This window comes from Lygodium microphyllum, chromosome 9 (genome assembly GCF_053477565.2).
Source record: "Lygodium microphyllum isolate KBCC chromosome 9, Lygodium_microphyllum_v1.1.10, whole genome shotgun sequence".
NCBI classification, from domain to species: Eukaryota; Viridiplantae; Streptophyta; class Polypodiopsida; order Schizaeales; family Lygodiaceae; genus Lygodium; species Lygodium microphyllum.
In genome coordinates this window covers 139,744,175-139,762,512 of record NC_141143.1, presented here as the reverse complement: position 1 = coordinate 139,762,512, position 18,338 = coordinate 139,744,175, and the positions used below count along the sequence as shown (strand labels likewise).

General features: G+C 40.2%; 1 protein-coding gene across 2 annotated transcripts in view; it reads right to left on the bottom strand.

Moving 5' to 3' along the window:
- Positions 1-1,242: 1,242 nt before the first annotated feature.
- LOC148031645 (Sugar isomerase (SIS) family protein) overlaps positions 1,243-18,338 on the bottom strand; it is a 39,255-nt gene continuing 22,159 nt past the window's right edge. The window contains exons 5-23 of one of the 2 annotated variants that reach the window (XM_087685233.1): positions 18,177-18,332; positions 17,998-18,094; positions 17,812-17,854; positions 15,309-15,376; positions 15,136-15,220; positions 15,012-15,060; positions 14,856-14,928; positions 14,715-14,775; positions 14,557-14,623; positions 6,360-6,416; positions 6,214-6,267; positions 5,553-5,681; positions 4,401-4,464; positions 4,244-4,317; positions 4,055-4,108; positions 3,899-3,967; positions 3,209-3,298; positions 2,941-3,048; positions 1,243-1,905 (exon numbers count right to left, since the gene is read on the bottom strand). In XM_087685233.1, coding sequence (XP_087541359.1) covers positions 1,840-1,905; positions 2,941-3,048; positions 3,209-3,298; positions 3,899-3,967; positions 4,055-4,108; positions 4,244-4,317; positions 4,401-4,464; positions 5,553-5,681; positions 6,214-6,267; positions 6,360-6,416; positions 14,557-14,623; positions 14,715-14,775; positions 14,856-14,928; positions 15,012-15,060; positions 15,136-15,220; positions 15,309-15,376; positions 17,812-17,854; positions 17,998-18,094; positions 18,177-18,332 — 1,464 coding nt within the window. In that variant the 3' untranslated portion in view covers positions 1,243-1,839. The remainder of the gene's footprint in view (positions 1,906-2,940; positions 3,049-3,208; positions 3,299-3,898; positions 3,968-4,054; positions 4,109-4,243; positions 4,318-4,400; positions 4,465-5,552; positions 5,682-6,213; positions 6,268-6,359; positions 6,417-14,556; positions 14,624-14,714; positions 14,776-14,855; positions 14,929-15,011; positions 15,061-15,135; positions 15,221-15,308; positions 15,377-17,811; positions 17,855-17,997; positions 18,095-18,176; positions 18,333-18,338) is intronic. The other variant, XM_087685232.1, reaches the window with a different exon arrangement.

The following is an 18,338-nucleotide window of genomic DNA, read 5'->3' as shown; positions in this document are numbered from 1 at the left end:
CTAAGAATCAAACCTATAGCCTCACTTATTTAGCTAGTCATGGACATAAAGTTTGTCATTATCAAATATACTTCAATATGTCAACAATCACAAAATTCTACTTCTAAAGGCCAAATGCTTGACAAGGAGATATGTAAGATTCAACCCTAATTGTTTTTGTGGAAGACTACAAAAGCCAAGCTAAAAAGATTCTTGCCTTGAATATTTGATTGCACAATATTTGCCATGCATTTCAAGAGGAATTTCCAATGTATAGTATAAGCAATGTTTATGTTCCACAATTGCCTAAGATTTCATCAGCCAAATTGCACAACTATTAGAATGCAACACATTGAAACATGGGGAAAAGAGAGATGACAATTACAAACTCTGTGCATTTTATTACCCTTTGAAGGTTGATATCATGCATACAGTATTTCCATAGGTCAATTAGATAAGCAACTGAAGCATTCAATACTACGAGCATGTATAAGCATACAATTATGTGATTTCACAAACTTGAGCATGCAAAATCTAGCACAAGACTAATCATGCAAATACCTACTTCACCAAACTTGTGGAGCACAAAGAGGTGAAGGTTGGTGACATCAAGGTCCTCTTGGTTGTCAGCAAGGGCATGGTGGTGGTTGTTAGTACTACATATTTCACTCATGTTTGGCATACTCACATCTCTTCCAATGTATAAGAATTTTTAAAATACCATCAATAATAATAGAATGATTTTGTAACATTAAATGAACGCACAATACATAATCTTCCAATTTAGACACTTGTATAGCAAGACTTATGACCCTTGAATGCCTTTAATGTTTGTACATGCTGATGCCCATGTGCATTTGTGCACGTTAAGAGTCACTATTACAAAATAATAGTAAATGATAGCATAAAGAATACTACTAGATTACATCAATATATCTCGAATACCTTACAATTAGGACTGTCAAATAACAACAGAAAATGTTTTCAATTGTAGAGGAAACACAATTCAACTACATGCGATATCAATGTCTAGGGAGCGTTTTTCATGGGCATTTTGGAGGTTCCTAAACCAGTCACTCATCATATGGGTTCACATGGCCAAAGAAAAAGGTTAGATACATACATACCTAGAACTACTAGTTGTCTACTCACATCGTCACCACCCAAAATAGCTTTAAACTAAACATCTAAATATAAGTATGGATACAAAATGATACCCAACCATGATGAAAATTAGAACCAAAGATATAAATTTCAACTACATCTATTTTTAAGTCAATGTGAGTATGCGTGCCAACTTACTTAAAAGTGATCGTGTGTGTGTTGTGTAGATGTGCAAATGCTGATCTAGAAAACTCCCTAATCACATTTGCACAAGCTTTTGAGTACAAATACCGACTTCTTATACCCAATAGAGATTTTAGTGAACCAAAATCTACAAGATATTCTACATGATCGTGATTCGTCCCTAAGAAGACAAAGAAACACTAAAATCTAAACTTTCCGAGCCATGATTGAGGCGACAAAGAGAGTTATTCTTCTGCCGCTGAATGCCAGAATTTTTGTGTCGGCAGGAATTTTGAGAAAGCAATGCAAAAGGGAGTTTATTGGGATTCCTAGCTTTTATTCAAATGCATATGGTACATTCAAAGGGTAAATGAAGTGTTTCCTTGTCAGTAGATTAAAAAATATTCAGCCCAAGAATTTACCCATAAATTCGTCAATTGATTTGCCAAAAATATCGAAATTTGACCGACAACGTGCTTGCTCCTATCAAACATACTAGAATGCACCCATGCATATCCATGTGTTGATGGAACCGCCGCATGTTCCAAAGATCAAAAGATCGGTACCACATTGTCACTCCGATGGCAAAATTGATGGAGGAAAATAATCGTGTGATGATGTATATACATCAGACTTAACCTGCAACATGCAACATGTATGGCCAATCTTAGTGATGGAATTGCTTGTGGGAACTTCTGCAAGCTTCTCTCTCTCTCTCTCTCAATACTCCTCTTGGATATGGATATGGCTCTTCGTGAACTCAACATTCGTTCAGTGTCGCTATTTATGAACCCAAAATCCATTCAGTGAACTAGCCATTTACAATGCAGAGGGCAATGGAACTGGTTCTCATCCTAGCTCCGAGAGAAAAGGTTTCATGAAATCAGGACCCTCAACTTCCAAACTAAGTTGTGTCGGTAACCTTGTGTTTTGTTGGCCAATCAAGAAGATGCCAAAATCTCGCTTCTCATACAATGCACACAAGCCAGATGAATCAGCCCCACTCATTGCATGGCTTAGGCTTTGGCTTGTTCAAACAGAACCGTATGACCACCTCCGAGCCATTGCTTTCTAGAATAGTGCATATACCTAGAATACTCGAGAGTCCATCTTTTCTCAGTTCCCAATTTACCTCCATCATTAAGTCCATCCCTTAATGGACACTGCTGCCTACATTAGACATTATTGGACTAAGTCAAGTCTTATTGATTGGACATCTCTTTATTGGCACAATGTGAAACCACAATGCCTAGGAAGAATTTTACGGCATTTACCCTCAATTTGATACTCCATCCAAACAACTCCAACCACTTAGTTACTTTGTATGGATACAGCCTAGGAGCTACTATAAGGAATATACGCACTCAGAATCCCATTTAACAATCTTATCATTAGTTGCAGCACCTTTCAGGAAATTCCTGCACCTCAACTACAGCAAATCACTCTTCTAGAAGACATTTTGATAGTTTACTAATATCCTTCTCCTTCAAATTCCATAACCAGACAGGATTAATCAATGAGAGATTCAGACAAATCAGCAAAGACAATCTTATAAACACTTGATATGAGGAGCTCTTTTGATACTACAACAGGTAAAGCTACAGGCAAAATTTGGAAAGCCTCACAATCCATTTTCGAGAGGCAAATGGAAGTTGTGAAAAGGTAACATCGTACCTTTAGATAGTGATTAAGAAGGGTTGTGGTACTGTAGTTGAACCCTGTGACCTGTTTGTTTTGATTTCTTGACTCACTGATTTGCTTCCGCACACGAGATGCCAACGACTGCCCCCAAGCACAGACATTGCTTTACAGATTAGTGCACAGAATCAGTAAACAATGAACCACTAAATGACTAATTCAATAATTAGCACAAGTTTGTGGGGCCCTGATAGAGTGAAACAGCTTTGTGTATAAACGATTGGTATGAAAAATGGTTGGTCACCTTCCCAAGCTCTACCCCCCATTGATCAAAGGAGTTGATTCCCCAAATGAAGCCTTGAACAGCAATCCGATGCTCATAAATAGCCAATAGCTGCATGAGGTTAGTCCGTAATTTTTTCAGTTCTGAAAGATAATCAAAGTATATCTCCTCAAATTGAAGCCTTGTCCTCGTGCATAAATACAGACTGATCAAAATTTGCAGTGTTCTCGAATCTTAAAAGTGGAAAACAACCTATCTGTGCATTATGGAAGATTCCAACATGTATCATCAGAACGTACATAAAGCTAGCATTCTGAACATATGTTAAAAAGAAGGAAAGTGTATTGATAGATTATCCTAAAATCATGAACCATTATATCTACTGAAGCATAGAAAGCACACAACAGATGTTGAAAACAAGGAAAGTCTATTGATAGATTGTCCAAAAATCATAAACCATTATGTCTACTAAAGTATGTTACATCCACAGCAATTTTACCAAACCTTTTAATGGTATATCACACTAGACTCAGTGTGCACTTTGAATTAGAGTTTACCAAACTCATACTTAAAACAATAAAACACGGGTTGAAGCCAGTTGTAACAGAACTATCTCTTTATTGCATTGTGGTAACCTCACCATTGAACTCACTGTTTGGTTTGTTACCAGGAGGAATGTGGAAAATCAAGAGATGTTAGTTGTCTCTATACCTGACCAATAGTATATGGCGTAAGATTGGGTAACAACATGCTCAGTGATGGACGATTTCCAGAGAATGTCTGCTCAGAAAGATGAATGGCACATTAGATGTATACAGCAGGGCAAACTACCTTCTGAAAATATGCTATTGGTGAAGCATCTGGTACCTTGTGAGGCACAAGTTGGTCAGGCACACCCTCTGATTTTAATTCTGCTGGTGTCTGAAAATTTGGAAAGTTCCAATGTTATCAAAACATTGAAATAAACTCACACAGTAATAGTAACGTCTCTAAAAAGTTCAGTCCAAGTTGAACATAGCTCAGGTGACAAGCTTATAAAAGACTGCAACTTTATACCTTTCCATATGCAAGGGCATCTGCCTGTGCAAAAAAATTGCACATAAGCTCATCATGGTTGCTCACAGTTTCTCCTACAGAGAAATAAGAGTCTGTTAGATTTAATTTGATCCAGCATAATTTGAACAAAGTGTTTTGAAAGTTAATATATGAAAACCTTTCAGATACACAGGCTGCTGACTCTCAGTTATCCCAATAAAATCACAAGGAATCACACGGCCCTGTCATCGTTACAATAAAAGTTGTAAGCAGTCTTGAATACATCAATTTGTTAACTTCCATATTAGAAGGTTTCTAGTTCCATTCAAGCGTTCATGAAGCATACAACCTTGAGACAATCCGGATAAAAACACAAAGCTATGAGCCTACTTTTTTTTTCCTGAGATAAGACAACACCCAAATGCCCACAAAGGGGTGCCTCCCCCTCAAATACTAGCCAAGAGAGTGGCTATCTTAGAAATTGTTCTTTAACTCCTTTACCATTCCTATCATGTGTCTCATTAACTATCCTCCAGCAAGCTGCCATGCAAGTGGATAATGAACAGGGCATCAACGTTTGCAACTCAAAACTGCCAAATAGCTATGTAGATATACATATACATGCAATTCTGTTCCGAAGCTGATAGCAAAGTGTTTCATAAAACAATGAGAACCGTGTGAAAGAAAATCCAGTATCATATAACAAAAGTATGAAGACCCTCTTCACCCTTCAGCTTCTGAAATGTTATAATCTTTCAATATTAGAATGCAGCAGATAAAGTCAACATGTCATACCAGAACATGTTCCTGAGCTATTGGGGCCCAATTCGGGCTTTGGGTTCAAAATTCTAATTTAAAAGTTAGCATTTAGGACGATTCGAGGATCATGACTCAGGTGCTTTACATTACATTACTTTTTCGAGATTGCTGTGCAGCACAAAAGGCCATTGCAAGAGGGACATTGCACAGAAGCACACGCCCATATGGGCAGCAGAACAGTCAACTGAAGTAGGGGCACTGGATTTGTACCTCCTTTTCATAACTTGGTTCAATATGCATAAGAGGAATACATAAAAACAGGAAATCCAAGGGTTATGGTGCATCATGGTGCATTCCCATTGGTTGAGAATTGCATCATGATGTGCATGGCTACAACTGGAAGAGATCAATGATTGATCCTCAAAGAGAGAAGATGCTGCTGTTAGAATTAGCAAAGGAGGCAAAAATCTAAGACCCAAGTGAATCATCCTAAATTTTTAAGACCTAGCTTTTGCAATCATGAAATAGGCATACTACATAAACAGGATGAAATAACAGAAAGATGACTGACTTGGTGGATAAGTTGGTAGAAACTGTGTTGTCCATTTGTACCAGGTTCGCCAAAATCGATTTCCCCAGCTTCATATGGCAGTGGAACACCTTCTATAGATACACCTTTGCCATTGCTCTCCATGCTGAGCTGCAGATTTAATTCGTTGAATGTATAAACACAGGAATATCAAGCTACTGATACTATAAGATGCATATCAGGAATAGTCTCCATTGTACTTAGAAGTTACATAGGAAATAATTCTGCTTCAAACACAATATAGTAAAAGGAACAATTTTAATATCAATTTCAATCATTCTGAACTAGGTTGTGAAACATCACGACAGGTCTCTCTAACCTGCACACTTACATCACTTGAAAAATGTGAAGGATACAAGGAACTTAGACTAAACCTAGGGGTACCACTAGCTCGGGTAACATGTCAATTACTGTCTCAACTTGAAATTCGAATAAAGGGAAAAGGCATTAAAGAACCAACACTGATCAGTTTTCTTTTTGATAAGTAGTGCTTAAGTGATACACAGAGCACCTTTTTCTGTATATGTAAGGAGATATACAAAACAGCTCAAGTAACTAAATACAACCAGAGGCAATGACTTATTTTCCCATCCAGAACAAGCATGGTGTTTCAAAATCAAAGCCAAGAACAAACAGCACGCACCTGCTGGATGTGGGGAGCAAGCTTTTCTAAAGCTTGACAGTAAGGTAAAATTGCCTGAAAAGTTACCCACATCAAAACAAGCCAGTTAAGTCCTGAAAAAAACCACTGTCTATGTTCTATGCAAGTTGTAAAAAGCAGTCACTTACCCGAGCTGGATAACCTAGGAAAGTTACATTCCACACACTAATAAGCCCCAACAACACCTGGAAAACTCCATTCAGTTCAGAAAAGTGGGAATTGCCATGACAGACCAGAATTTGAAGATGAGAACTGACAAGTATGCAAACAAGACAACTAATTCCACCACATATAACTAAAATCTCACTGATATTTCAGTCTTACTTGAGTGGACAGAATGCTCTTCCAAAACATTCATATTACTCATGTTACAAAGAGCTTCTATTGTCAGACACCCTCCAAATCTTACACCAAAACATCAGCAAATACTATGGAACTGAACTGAAGATCACAACTGAGCTCTTTCCAGCAATAAATCCCACACCCAATAAGGAACATAATCCACTGCCAAGCTTCTTACTACTGGGAAAATGTCATGATGCCATATAAGTTCTGACCATGGTTGTCACGTCTGATGGCGGCCAATCAGTACCGTCCAATACTAGTACAGTGCTATTTGAACTAATAAAACTTGGACCTACGTCCAGTGCTACATTTGATGAAAAAAAATTGTACATACAATTTTAATGCCTATCCTTAATGTTGGGACTTAGAATAATACACTTTGAGCATTTAGAGACTTCATACCAGGAGTTTACAGATTAAGAGCTTCACGATAGAGAGGATGCAGAACTTGAGAGTGGAGGTAGGGCGGAGATAGGGCAAAGGAGAGCTTGAGGGAGTTGTGGTAGAGAGCTTGAAAGTTGAGCTTGAAATTTGATTTTCAAATTAGAGAAAGAAAGATAGGGAGAGAATATATTGCCATAAGGGGCGGGGTTTGTGTGTGTGGGTTTTTTTTTGGGGGGGGGAGGGGGGGAGAGAGAGAGAGAGAGAGAGAGAGAGAGAGAGAGAGAGAGATTGGGGGTATGTATACATGTGTTGTGGGAGAGGAAGCCTAAACAACACCTACAACTTACCCCGAATGGTGAGAAATAGGCACTTTAAAACTGTCGGACATCTTCCATCAAACACCGTCAGACATGTTGTACTAGACAGGACAGATCGGACGAACCGATCCATCCATCGAACATGGACAACTAGGATTCTGACTATGTGCACTGTTGTACAGGTCTGAGTATCTGCAATGCTGGCCAAAACTGCCACAATTGCGCTGGAACACTGAAACATATAAAAATTGAAAGCAATGATGGTATTCATAAACTGGAATCCTCAGTATACAGATTAAATCATTTTGTAGACCAATTTACTTTCCAATTTCCTACTGCTCTGCTGGCTGGAATAGCAACGGCTGAAGCCAAACTGGCTGCTTACATTGCAGCTGCCAGCAGACTATGTGCACTGTTGTACAGGTCTGAGTATCTGCAATGCTGGCCAAAACTGCCACAATTGTGCTGGAACACTGAAGCAATATCAAAATTGAAAGCAATGATGGTATTCATAAACTGGAAACCTCAGTATACACTTAAAATCATTTTGTACACCAATTTACTTTCCAATTTCCCACTGCTCTGCTGGCTGGCATAGCAAAGGCTGAAGCCGAACTGGCTGCTTACATTGCAGCTGCCAGCAGGCTATGACTGCTGGTAGCACTATGGTGGTCTTGTGCTATACTGTCCATAGTTGTAAAGGGTTTCTGAAACAGCAAGTATGAAATGGGTTTCATGGTGTTATACGACTTTCATGGAGTGTTAGAAACTGGTTTCACTCTAGGTGTAAAAAAAGTACGAGATTTAATACACATAGAAAATGACTTGTGCAACATAGCAAAAACAGACACCTATGGATGAGTGCTCTTTGGAGGAAGTAAAATGTAGTTCTTCAGGCAAGTGGCTGTTGGAGAAGACATACTACAATGATGGGCAGCAGCAGAGGAATCAAAACCCAGTCCTCAAAAACTGTAGGTGATGAAGGTGATGATGTAATCTCTCCAGAATGATGGGTGCTATCAAGACAACTGTTGGGCAGCCACCTAGAGGACAAAACACAAAAGTAGCAGCAGGTCCAAGCCTCCAATCCATGAAACACAAGGTGCCGGATGGAAGTGGCTGCTGGAGGGGAAGGTTGGTAAGGTGGGTGGCTGTTTGAGACCTGCAGCAGCAGGAAATGCAGATATGGGAGCTGCTGTACATGTTGGCTGCTGGCCAGGAACATTGTGGCTGCCAAATGCAGCCTATGAAGTGGTTTCAGTGACCAAGGCAGCAAAGTGACCATCAGACCAGCAAACGTAGCGGGAAGAACTCTGAACACAGGTCCCCAATGTGGCTGAAATGTTGCAAGGCTGATGGAGATGGTCGCTGGGCTGAGGGAATGGTCATCAGGCTGATGGAGGTGGTCACCAAGCTGCAACAGCATTTGAAGAAGCTCCACGAATTGTGATGTCCCCAAGTGGAGAGTGCTGAGGAAGAATGATCTGATACAGTATGAATAGGAGGAGATGAAGAATGCCCACAACATGCCCTATTTATAGGAGATTTTGGAGCATTTGTCCTTCTGTGTGAAATAAGTGCCAATGAATACAAATAAAGCCTTTTTGGGGCTGTTAATGGAGGTTAAAATTAGGAATTAATACAATACAAATAAATGTTAATGCATGTGAAGATGTTAATTGCTCCACACACCCTCTCAGGCCCAAAAAGATGTCCTCTGGGAGAGAGATGCTCCGTTAGTGTCCATCACAATAGGATCTCCAAGTAAGGATATAGTTATATGGCCACGCAGTCCATGATGAGGGAAACACCTATAATCCAAGAAAGGAAACAATGCCACCAAAAGGAAACTTCTGAGGAGGAAAGGAACAATACACAAGGTGATAGTTGAGGGTGCCGGAAACGCAACCTTGGGAAAGAAGCCAATAGCTCCCTCTCCATGCTTATAAGAATGAGAAGGCATACCTGATCCTAGGCCTAAAAAGAGAGGACAGGATCTTCATCTCTATACTAGACAAGATGCAAAAGCGTAGCCACCAAGTCATGGCTGAAACATCCAAGGCTCCAGTGTGGTTAAATTCTATAGATCCTAGGTGTCCGTGTCAAAAAGAGTAGAGAAGTAGGCCAAGGGTTGTCACCAAGTCATGCAACTGTATGCATGATGAATAGTGCCTCCCTTTGAAATTGGAAGAAGGTCTACCCTCTAAATCCCCCTCTAAAGCAGATAGGGAACCCAAAAACTCATGAATCACAGCCTTTGATGTGTCTAATGATGAAGGAAGGACCACTACTAAGAGTTGGCGAAGTTATCCGAGGCTACGATGGAACAAAGGTTGGAAAACTCCCAAAGATGTCCTCTCAAAACTAAGTAGAAGAGAATGGGGGATATTGCATATGATCTCCTCAGTGCCCTCATCGAAGCCAATGCCCATGGAGACACACACGGGAGGGAGTGGGAACGTCTAGTTTCTATGGAGTCATGGGTGGACAAAGCCTCTATCTCTCAATGGAGTGAACTAGAACTAAAGGTATTGATGAACAACCATTGTTCCCCAATGGAGCACGCTGTGAAGCCAAAGGTGATGGCAAACAGCCGTTGTCTCTCAATGGAGCAAACTAGGAAGTCAAGAGTCATGAAAGCCACTAAACCCAAAACTAGGTGAGGAAATCTTTGTAGCTTGTCACAAGGGTGTGTAGGAGACTTATCACCTCATGAGATCTTAGAGCCTCCTACTACTCGAAAGGGCTCTTAGAGCCTCTTGCTACTCAAAAGGCCTTAATGCACATCCTATGCATCTTATTGCCTTGAGCATAGAACTTGGATAGGCAATGCAAAACTATCTTTGTTGCCCAAAACTACAAGTTGGCACAAGGAGTACCTAAGGCTAGATGCATATACTCTCGCGGCATAATAGGGAGCATAGTTGCCAAGAAACCTATTTCATAAGGTTAGGAAACTCATTTCATACCTAGGTGTTTCATAAACGTATGAAACACCTATTTTAAACTTTCATAAATGCTACACCCCAAATGCCTTGGGAGTTTTGTAATCATTATTTATCATGGACTTATTTAATACGTTGACATGGATATTGGCACTGATTGTCGAAGTTTTGTTTTGATTTGTTATCCATGATGATTGCATATATTGATGGATCCTTTTATAGCTAAAGTTGATATTGGGTATGGATAGTGGACCATGATATATGCAAACATTGATGCTATGTTGAATGTTCATTTACATTGTGCAGAATAATTAATAGTGTCAATCTATGTTTTCTGTGTCATATGAGTCGTATAGTCTATGTATATAAAACTTTCATATTTTTTTTAATCTCGAATGAAACCCATGTCTGGCATTTTACGAAACTCATATAAAACCTTTGAAACCTATTTCATACCTTCCATTTTGGAAACCCTTGGTATCTATGATAGGGAGGAATGGTCAATGGCGACAATCTTCGGAGAAGTGACCATTCTTGCCACAATAGGTACACCCAATGGTCTATGCTTCCTCCTTTGTAAAAGAAGTCATAACAATAGTGTATAAAACCTATAATGGGAGGGAGGAGGGAGAAGAAAATAAGGGTATCACCCAAACGATGCAATGCAATGAAGAAGAATTTGGGATCTGAGAGAATGTTGCTACTTCTTGCAATTTTTATTCGCCTTCACTAAGAATGAGGATCTTTGACTCTTGAAGCACCTTTGCTTTGATACCATGCAAAGAAACAATACATTTGGAAAGAGAAACATGGTATGTATACCAAACACTATGATACACAACTCAAAAATACAAAACGTCAATGAAGTAGTGAATCATGTATAATGTTGTTACAATGGAGTGAGCCTCAAGATTCCATGTCTATAGGACCGGTACTGAGGTGAGAAAAGCTAAGTCAATGATGTCAATGGAGTGAGCCTCAAGGTTCCGTGTCTCCAAGACCGGTATTGAGGTGAGAAAAGTTGAGTTGATAACATCAATTAGAGCTCGAAGATGAATGCATTGTCTTGACTAATCAAGTGGCAACATCCATGGATGAGAATGCTTTGTGGAGAGAGTAAGATGTAGTTCTCTAGGTAGGGAAAGGTTGGAGGAGAAATCGGATGATGATGGATAGTACAAGAGGGAGCAAAATGAAATCCTCAAAAGTTGTAGCTGATGAAGCTGATGATGTAATCTCTCCAAAATTATGGCTGCTATCAAGGTGATTGCTAGGCAGTCACCTAAAGGAGAGAACGCAAAATCAGCAATAGGTCAAAGCCTCCAATTTGTGAAAAGTAAGGTGTTGGATGGAAGGCAGCTACTTGAGAAGGCTAGTACGCTAGGCGGCTGTCTGAGACCAACAGCAGCAGGAAATGCAGATATGGGAGCTCTTGTAGATCTCACCTACTTGCTGGGAACCTCATGACTACAAACGCAATTGGATACGTGGTGAAGTTATCCTTGAGGATTGTGAGATTTTCAAGTTTAGATATCCCCAAAAGTTTTCCTAGGGTTTCTACATACCCACTTGCTTTGAAGCTAGCTGGTATGTGAGCCTTATGTAGAAAGTTTGATTTTCTTGGATGAGGATTATGAGTATAAAGGTGCTATTGTGTCTGATGCTAAGAGTTTCTTTGTGTTCACTGTGCTCAAAGAGAAGACTCTGCCAAAGAACTATCATCGAGGAGTTGTAGACATCAAGCTCATTAAAGACTGAAATGCATTGTGGAAATGTCCCCATACACCATGCTCCATTGATCATGATGAAGTGATGTTAGTGACCAAGGCCAATGGGGTGGCCATTTAGACCAGTAAATGCAGCAGAAAGAAGTCTGAAAACACGTCAGCAATGTGGCTGACATGTTGCCAAGCTGATGGAGATGGTCACCAAGCTGAGGAAATGGTCACCAGGCTGGCAGAAATGGTCACCAAGCTGAGGCAGCACTTGAAGAGGCTCCTCAAATTGCGATATCCTCTGCATTGGGGTGTGGGCAGCAGTTGAGAGTGTTGAGGAAGAATGACTGATGAAGAATGAATAAGAGAAGATGAAGAATGCCCACAATATGCCCTTTTTATAGGGGATTTTGGAGCATTTGTCCTACCACATGAAACAAGTGTCAATAGATACAAATAACGTCTTTTTGCGTCTGTTAATGGGGACTGAAATTTGGAATTAATGCAGTACAATTAAATGCTAATGTATGTGATGACTTTAGGTTGCTCACCATGGGTCCACCCTTTGCTCTTGGAGGCTCACACTATGGTTCAAACTTCAAGGAGTGAACATCACCCCCTTTTATGCCCTCAAGCTAGTGACGGGAGGTGGACCAATGGCCAAGCACCACTATGATGAGCAGCTATCACTGGCTTCCTCATCTCCGACAATGTCAAGTGGGAACCTCTGCATATCAGCCCATTTACCTGATGACTATATGCCTTGAATCATCGGACATCAAGGGAATGGAGAGTGTGGTCCTTCAGAACTGATCTTTAGGCAGAAGCTCTAATTGGATCTTGCTGTAGTGTCTTAGAAGTTGGGTTTTTTAAGGTCTTAAATATTTTATCGAAAAAAAAACAACATATTTGGCTCTAAGACCTGATTTGCATACAATTATAAAAAAAGAACCAGAGACATAAAGGGGGAAAAAAATATGTGCATTACACTTGCTTGCTACCATATGCCATTCTTATTTAGAGTGTGACCTCTTTCTGGCTCACAGTCAACAAGCCTACAAGGTGAGGATAGATCATTCCAGGAAGCTCCTTCAAGTTGTGGGAATATCGTCACTCTTGGGTTCAGAGCTGTGGTCTTTATACTTTGCTTTGGGTATCGGTTTATCCTTGTGCTAGAGAACACGGTTCAACAGCAGTAGCTTTGTGGGTTCAAGTGAACCTTGGGGGCTCCTCATTGGGGTCCCCAACATCTATACAAAATGGACATTCGAGCTAGAGCAAACTTTTTGGTTTTCTGTCATGGAGGTCTTGCAGCAATGAACTCTTAGATTGTTAGAGGTGGACTTCAACAATCTAAAATTTGGAGGGGATGGAGGTTTTATGGCAATGCAGAGTTCAAACAAGAGAAAGAGGAGGCATTCCTGTTTGCAGTTAGATGGAGATGTTTGGAGAGACCTGGCCTCTCTCAAAATGGAGAGCCCCTTGAGTTCTTCTGGGATATGATGTGTTTCTGACTCTTTAAATTTCTTGGGGTTGCAGTCAAGGTTGGCCAAGTAGGACAGCTTGCAAGCACTATTCCCAGCCCTTGATCTCTAGATGAACTAACCCATGCCAAAGTTTCAGCTCAATCTAGAGGTGAGATGTAGGTGCAGAACCCTTAGCGTAGGGAGTTGGGACTAAGAGCAGGCATCAACGATCTAAGGGGTGATTGCCCTAGGATTTGTCAAGAGGCAGCCAGTGTTGGGAGGGCCCTCAGGAGGGACTTTGCGTCCGTTCAATGGATGTTGCAGAATCCCTCAAGGCACTCATCTCATCAGATATAGGAGATCTGAGCCAGAACATCCTTGGCCAATATCAAGAACAAGAAGATAGAGTTCTCATTCAAGACCTTTTGAGCATTCTAAGGCTGAAAGGGGGCTACCACATGATGAATTTCGTTCACCTGCATTGATCCCGAGTCTGAAGTGACCAGATTCATGGACTCAGAGATAAGCATGGGAAAACTTATCCTGAAGAGGTTGTGGTGCTGGCTATATATTTTTTCTGGCAGCTTGAAGCTTAAAATGAGGAGTGTTTTCTGTTAATCTTGGTGGGAGCAATGATTAGCTAGCACAGACTGGGGGTGGAATTGGCAAGCCGGGTGAGCAAAACGCAAACAGTCCAATACTTGGGGTTCTAGATGGAATTAGATATTTTGGCAGTTCAGAGCATTATTCCATTACTTGATTTCATTAGATGGAGTCTGATCTACTGAAGCAATGCCCTCCTTTCACTTGCTCGTGGAGGCCTAGTGGTCAATCAGATCCTCACCACAGTCTGGTTCATTGGTTCATGCTGTCACTTTTTGGATTTTCATGCAGCTCAATTCCATTGCAAGATTCTGGGACATATCACTAGGAGAGATACAAGTGTAGAGTAGAAACTTTACCAAGCAGAAAAAAACAGAGTCGAGTCATAGATAAGAAAGTATAGTAATATTTCTCGTCTCCATGCCACATCAATGGCTTGACAATTGAAGCATGGCTTTTTCTTGTAGATAAGTACATACAACATGAAACACTTGAAAGTTAGAAAGCACATGGACCCAGACAGATTTTGCAATTTTGAGCAGAAAATTACAGGCAAGTTTTGTTCAAAAGAAGCTTCCTTGAAATGATTATCAATACTGCGAGCTCCCTCCAGGAATCTGTAAAAAACACAATTAACAAGTTGGTGCCTCAACTTGAATATCCTATTTTATCAGAAAACTTATTTTTTTGATCTGTGAACAGTCTTACTTGCTTGCCACTGGAAAGCCATACTGAAGCGCCAAAGGCAATATTCCAACAGCACTGCAAACTGCCAATAAATGAAGTTCACTAGTTGTGAGATTGAGAGTGCATATTATTTGGATGGAAAAAGTTACTAATGAGAATTACCGCTGTAGCGGCCGCCAACCCAGTCCCAAAAAGCAAAGGTGTTATTAGGATCTATCCCAAACTCCTTAACTAGCTGCAGAAAAGTATAGTATAACTAAACCAGTTGGAAGTGCAGAACTAATGTACAACTTAGTGCCTTAAGAAAACATGAACTACCTTGAGATTAGTACTGACAGCTACCATATGTTTTGCCACTGCCTCAGAGCTGCATGTCTTCATATGTTAGATTGTCAAACTGTAGTTAAGAACTGGTCATGGGAAATTGCAGAAAAAATATTACCCCAGTGCTGAAGTGATCCAACTTCTCATAGTCCTTGCATTTAGCATTGTTTCAGCCGTTGTAAAAGTTTTTGAGACTATAACAACTGTTGTGCAACAAACCTATATCAATACCTCTACATTATTGAGTCATATGTGTGCAATGCTTGAAGTCCAAACATGCAAACTACAGACCTAAAGTAGTCTCTTGAGAAAGCCCATCCAAATTCCGAGCAACATCAATGGGATCTACATTTGCCAAGCTGCAAGATTGCAATCTTACCAATCAGTATACAAAGGCCTCACAAATTAACTAAAGATTTGAGAAGAAAAATGACTACGTTCACGCATATTGTTAATGCGTGTCTATTACCACCCCTTGTCCTGAACTGTCAGCATTACCAAAGAGATTTGTTCAGTAAATTTAGATTTCCTCACCTTCCTCTAAAACCCAACCTTCTATATAGTCTAGACCACACTTATACAGACTAAAACCTAAAATAAGGATACAAAGGTTTAGCACTAGACATGAAGGTAGAACCCTTTGTGACAGCCCATCCCATCCCAGAAGATTTTGTCCTCAAATTCTGGAAATATCCTCCACAACCAAGAACTTTGATTGGCTCTGTACCATAAAACAATATATCAACCAGATATACAACGAGCATAGAATGGATGAACACAGAGGAGAACAACTAAAACTGTCATAACACAAGCTAGCCAAATGGACAATCTAGGCCAAGCTCCAAGCAAACTTATCTCGGTCACATGACCAATCTGTATATTTACATTTGAAGAGTAAGCATATCAGTTGAGGCATGTGACCAATCTAGGATCAAGACCCAAGTGCATCTGTAGCATACACTCAAAGTTAATGCAATGCACATGGTACATGCTGAATTACTGAAGTATCCGGTGTCATATGCAGACAGAATCTGCAATCCTTGCAATAATAATCCTTTCTGTCTCCACTGAAAGCATAAGAGACCTCAAAGTCTACCATATCAAAGCTGAGGCTAATCTAGATCAGAATCATCATTCCTGTTCAAAAGAGAGTGGCATAACTCGATATAATATGCACACAAATCAGATGATAAAGATTATAATCAGACAGTCTTATGGTCTGCTATGGTATCTTGAGGCCATACTGCAAGCTTCCCAGCTTTCTCTCGTAAAGGATGATGGCAGCCTCATGACTTAGTGCCATTGCCCCTACATTTTTAGCACACTAGATTGACCGTTTGTTGTTGTCTCTTTTCATCACCATTTGCTTGGGCATCCCCCCCTCCCTTTTCTCTCCCTCTTCTTTCTATAGTGTCTGCTGGGGCATTCCCCCTCCCTTCTCTTTCTCCCTTTCTCTTAGATCCTTCCAGTGTTTGTATTGATGCTACACTCCTTCATCTAGTTGTTTGAAAAAAACAATTGGACTAAGTTCCAAAATCCAATTGTTCTAGTTCCAAAATCAAGTTGCATCACCAATGAACTTGTCATGCATCAGTGGGCAATGAGCTTGAAATGCAATTGAAAAGCATTTTGGAAACTGTTATTCAGAAGGCACTCGGCTCATGAAGTAAGAGAAAGACCCTGATGCAACAAATTTATAGTATCTCCTAAGGAAAAGCAATGGTTTGGGTTTCTCCCACAAAATACTAATTTAACCAAGAACTATGCCGTAGTGCAATGATCAAGTGTTGTGACACATGCAACATGATGGACTTGTGTGTGATGAAGTTTTCCATCCATGCATAGGTCATAATGTCCTTTGATTTTTTAAGGTGTGAGGAGAGAAAATCAAAATCACAAGTGAGAAAGCTTACATCAAATGCACTACTACCAGGGCGGCATGGACTTGTGGTAATGGGGGAGTACCATCTCAAAAGTGGGTAATACAATCATTCAAATAAGGCTCAACGACATCTGCCTATATGCTAACTAGCATTATGTTAATTAACAGCGTTGAAGTTTCATATTTCAACATGCTTAACCATGACAGCTCTCTGTACAAAGTTACCTTGATGCCCTTCCAAAAATCTAATTTTTCCTAAGATTAGTCCTTGATACACATCTGGAGCATTTGAGAAACTCTCACCAAAGCATATTTGTGTGTTTTTAGGCAAGGAGATCCATTTAAGATTACCCTCTTTAATTTTTCCTTGCACCAGCGAACAAAAGGCATCAACAACAATTGTGGATAGGAGGGGGGCCAAGGGATAGCCCTACCTAATCAATTTCCTTAGGGGGAATGGTTGAGTTAGTCTACCATTGACTGACACCCTTGAGAAAGCATTGCCAGTGCCTAGAATGAAGGTCCTAAATGTGCTTACAGATTACATCCTTTGTTGATCAGTCTCAGTGATTATTGACTTCAACTGCCTACATACTGATAGTGGTTTACCTAATTCTCAAACCATCTTTACAAGAAAGCTCATACCTTGGCAAACTGAGCTTCACTGGTGTGAATTTTGTAATTTAACTTGCCATTTACTTGTTTATAACAATGCATTTGCTACTTGTTGTGAGTTGGATTCTTTCTAGTATTTGGTTTTCATCCATTATCTGTCCTATACTTTGTGCCTTATTCTTTATTGCAAGTGATTCCCCGTGTCTTTTCTAGCACCATATATGTATGCAGGACACACTTGGTAACATAATGTTAAAACACCATTGCATGCACTTCAGAAAAAGAGACTTCACTCACAATCGAAGCCGCCGTCCTTTGGAAGACTCAGCAGCATTAGGTTCTAGCAAGAAACACCAGATAGATTCTCAATGAGTTGGATTGTCATTCATTTACTCAGATTACCTACTAACTTGGTTGGCATTCAACATCGGAAACAATAACAACCGATCTAATGGTAAAGAGCACAGAAAGCTGAGGGGCAACCTGTTTGTAAGGCTGTGTGAACGAACAATGGACCTAGGAAGCTCCCCCCAATCCCAATAGCAACAACATCAGTTAATGGCTTTCCAGTTGCACCAACCTAGAATCAAAAACAATACTCAGTTTATCATGCTAAATTCAATGTTGAAATTCCTCCAGCAAAGCAGTATCATGTGCCTTACCCAGCTCCCACTGCGTACTCTCTCAGAAAAGTCTCCGATCTTATTCAGCACTTCCCACACTTCTGGTACCACATTTTTTCCATCACTGTTTATAACAGTCTCTTTGCTGGCTCGGAGGGCTACATGAAGCACAGAACGATTTTCTGTGCTATTAATCTGGAA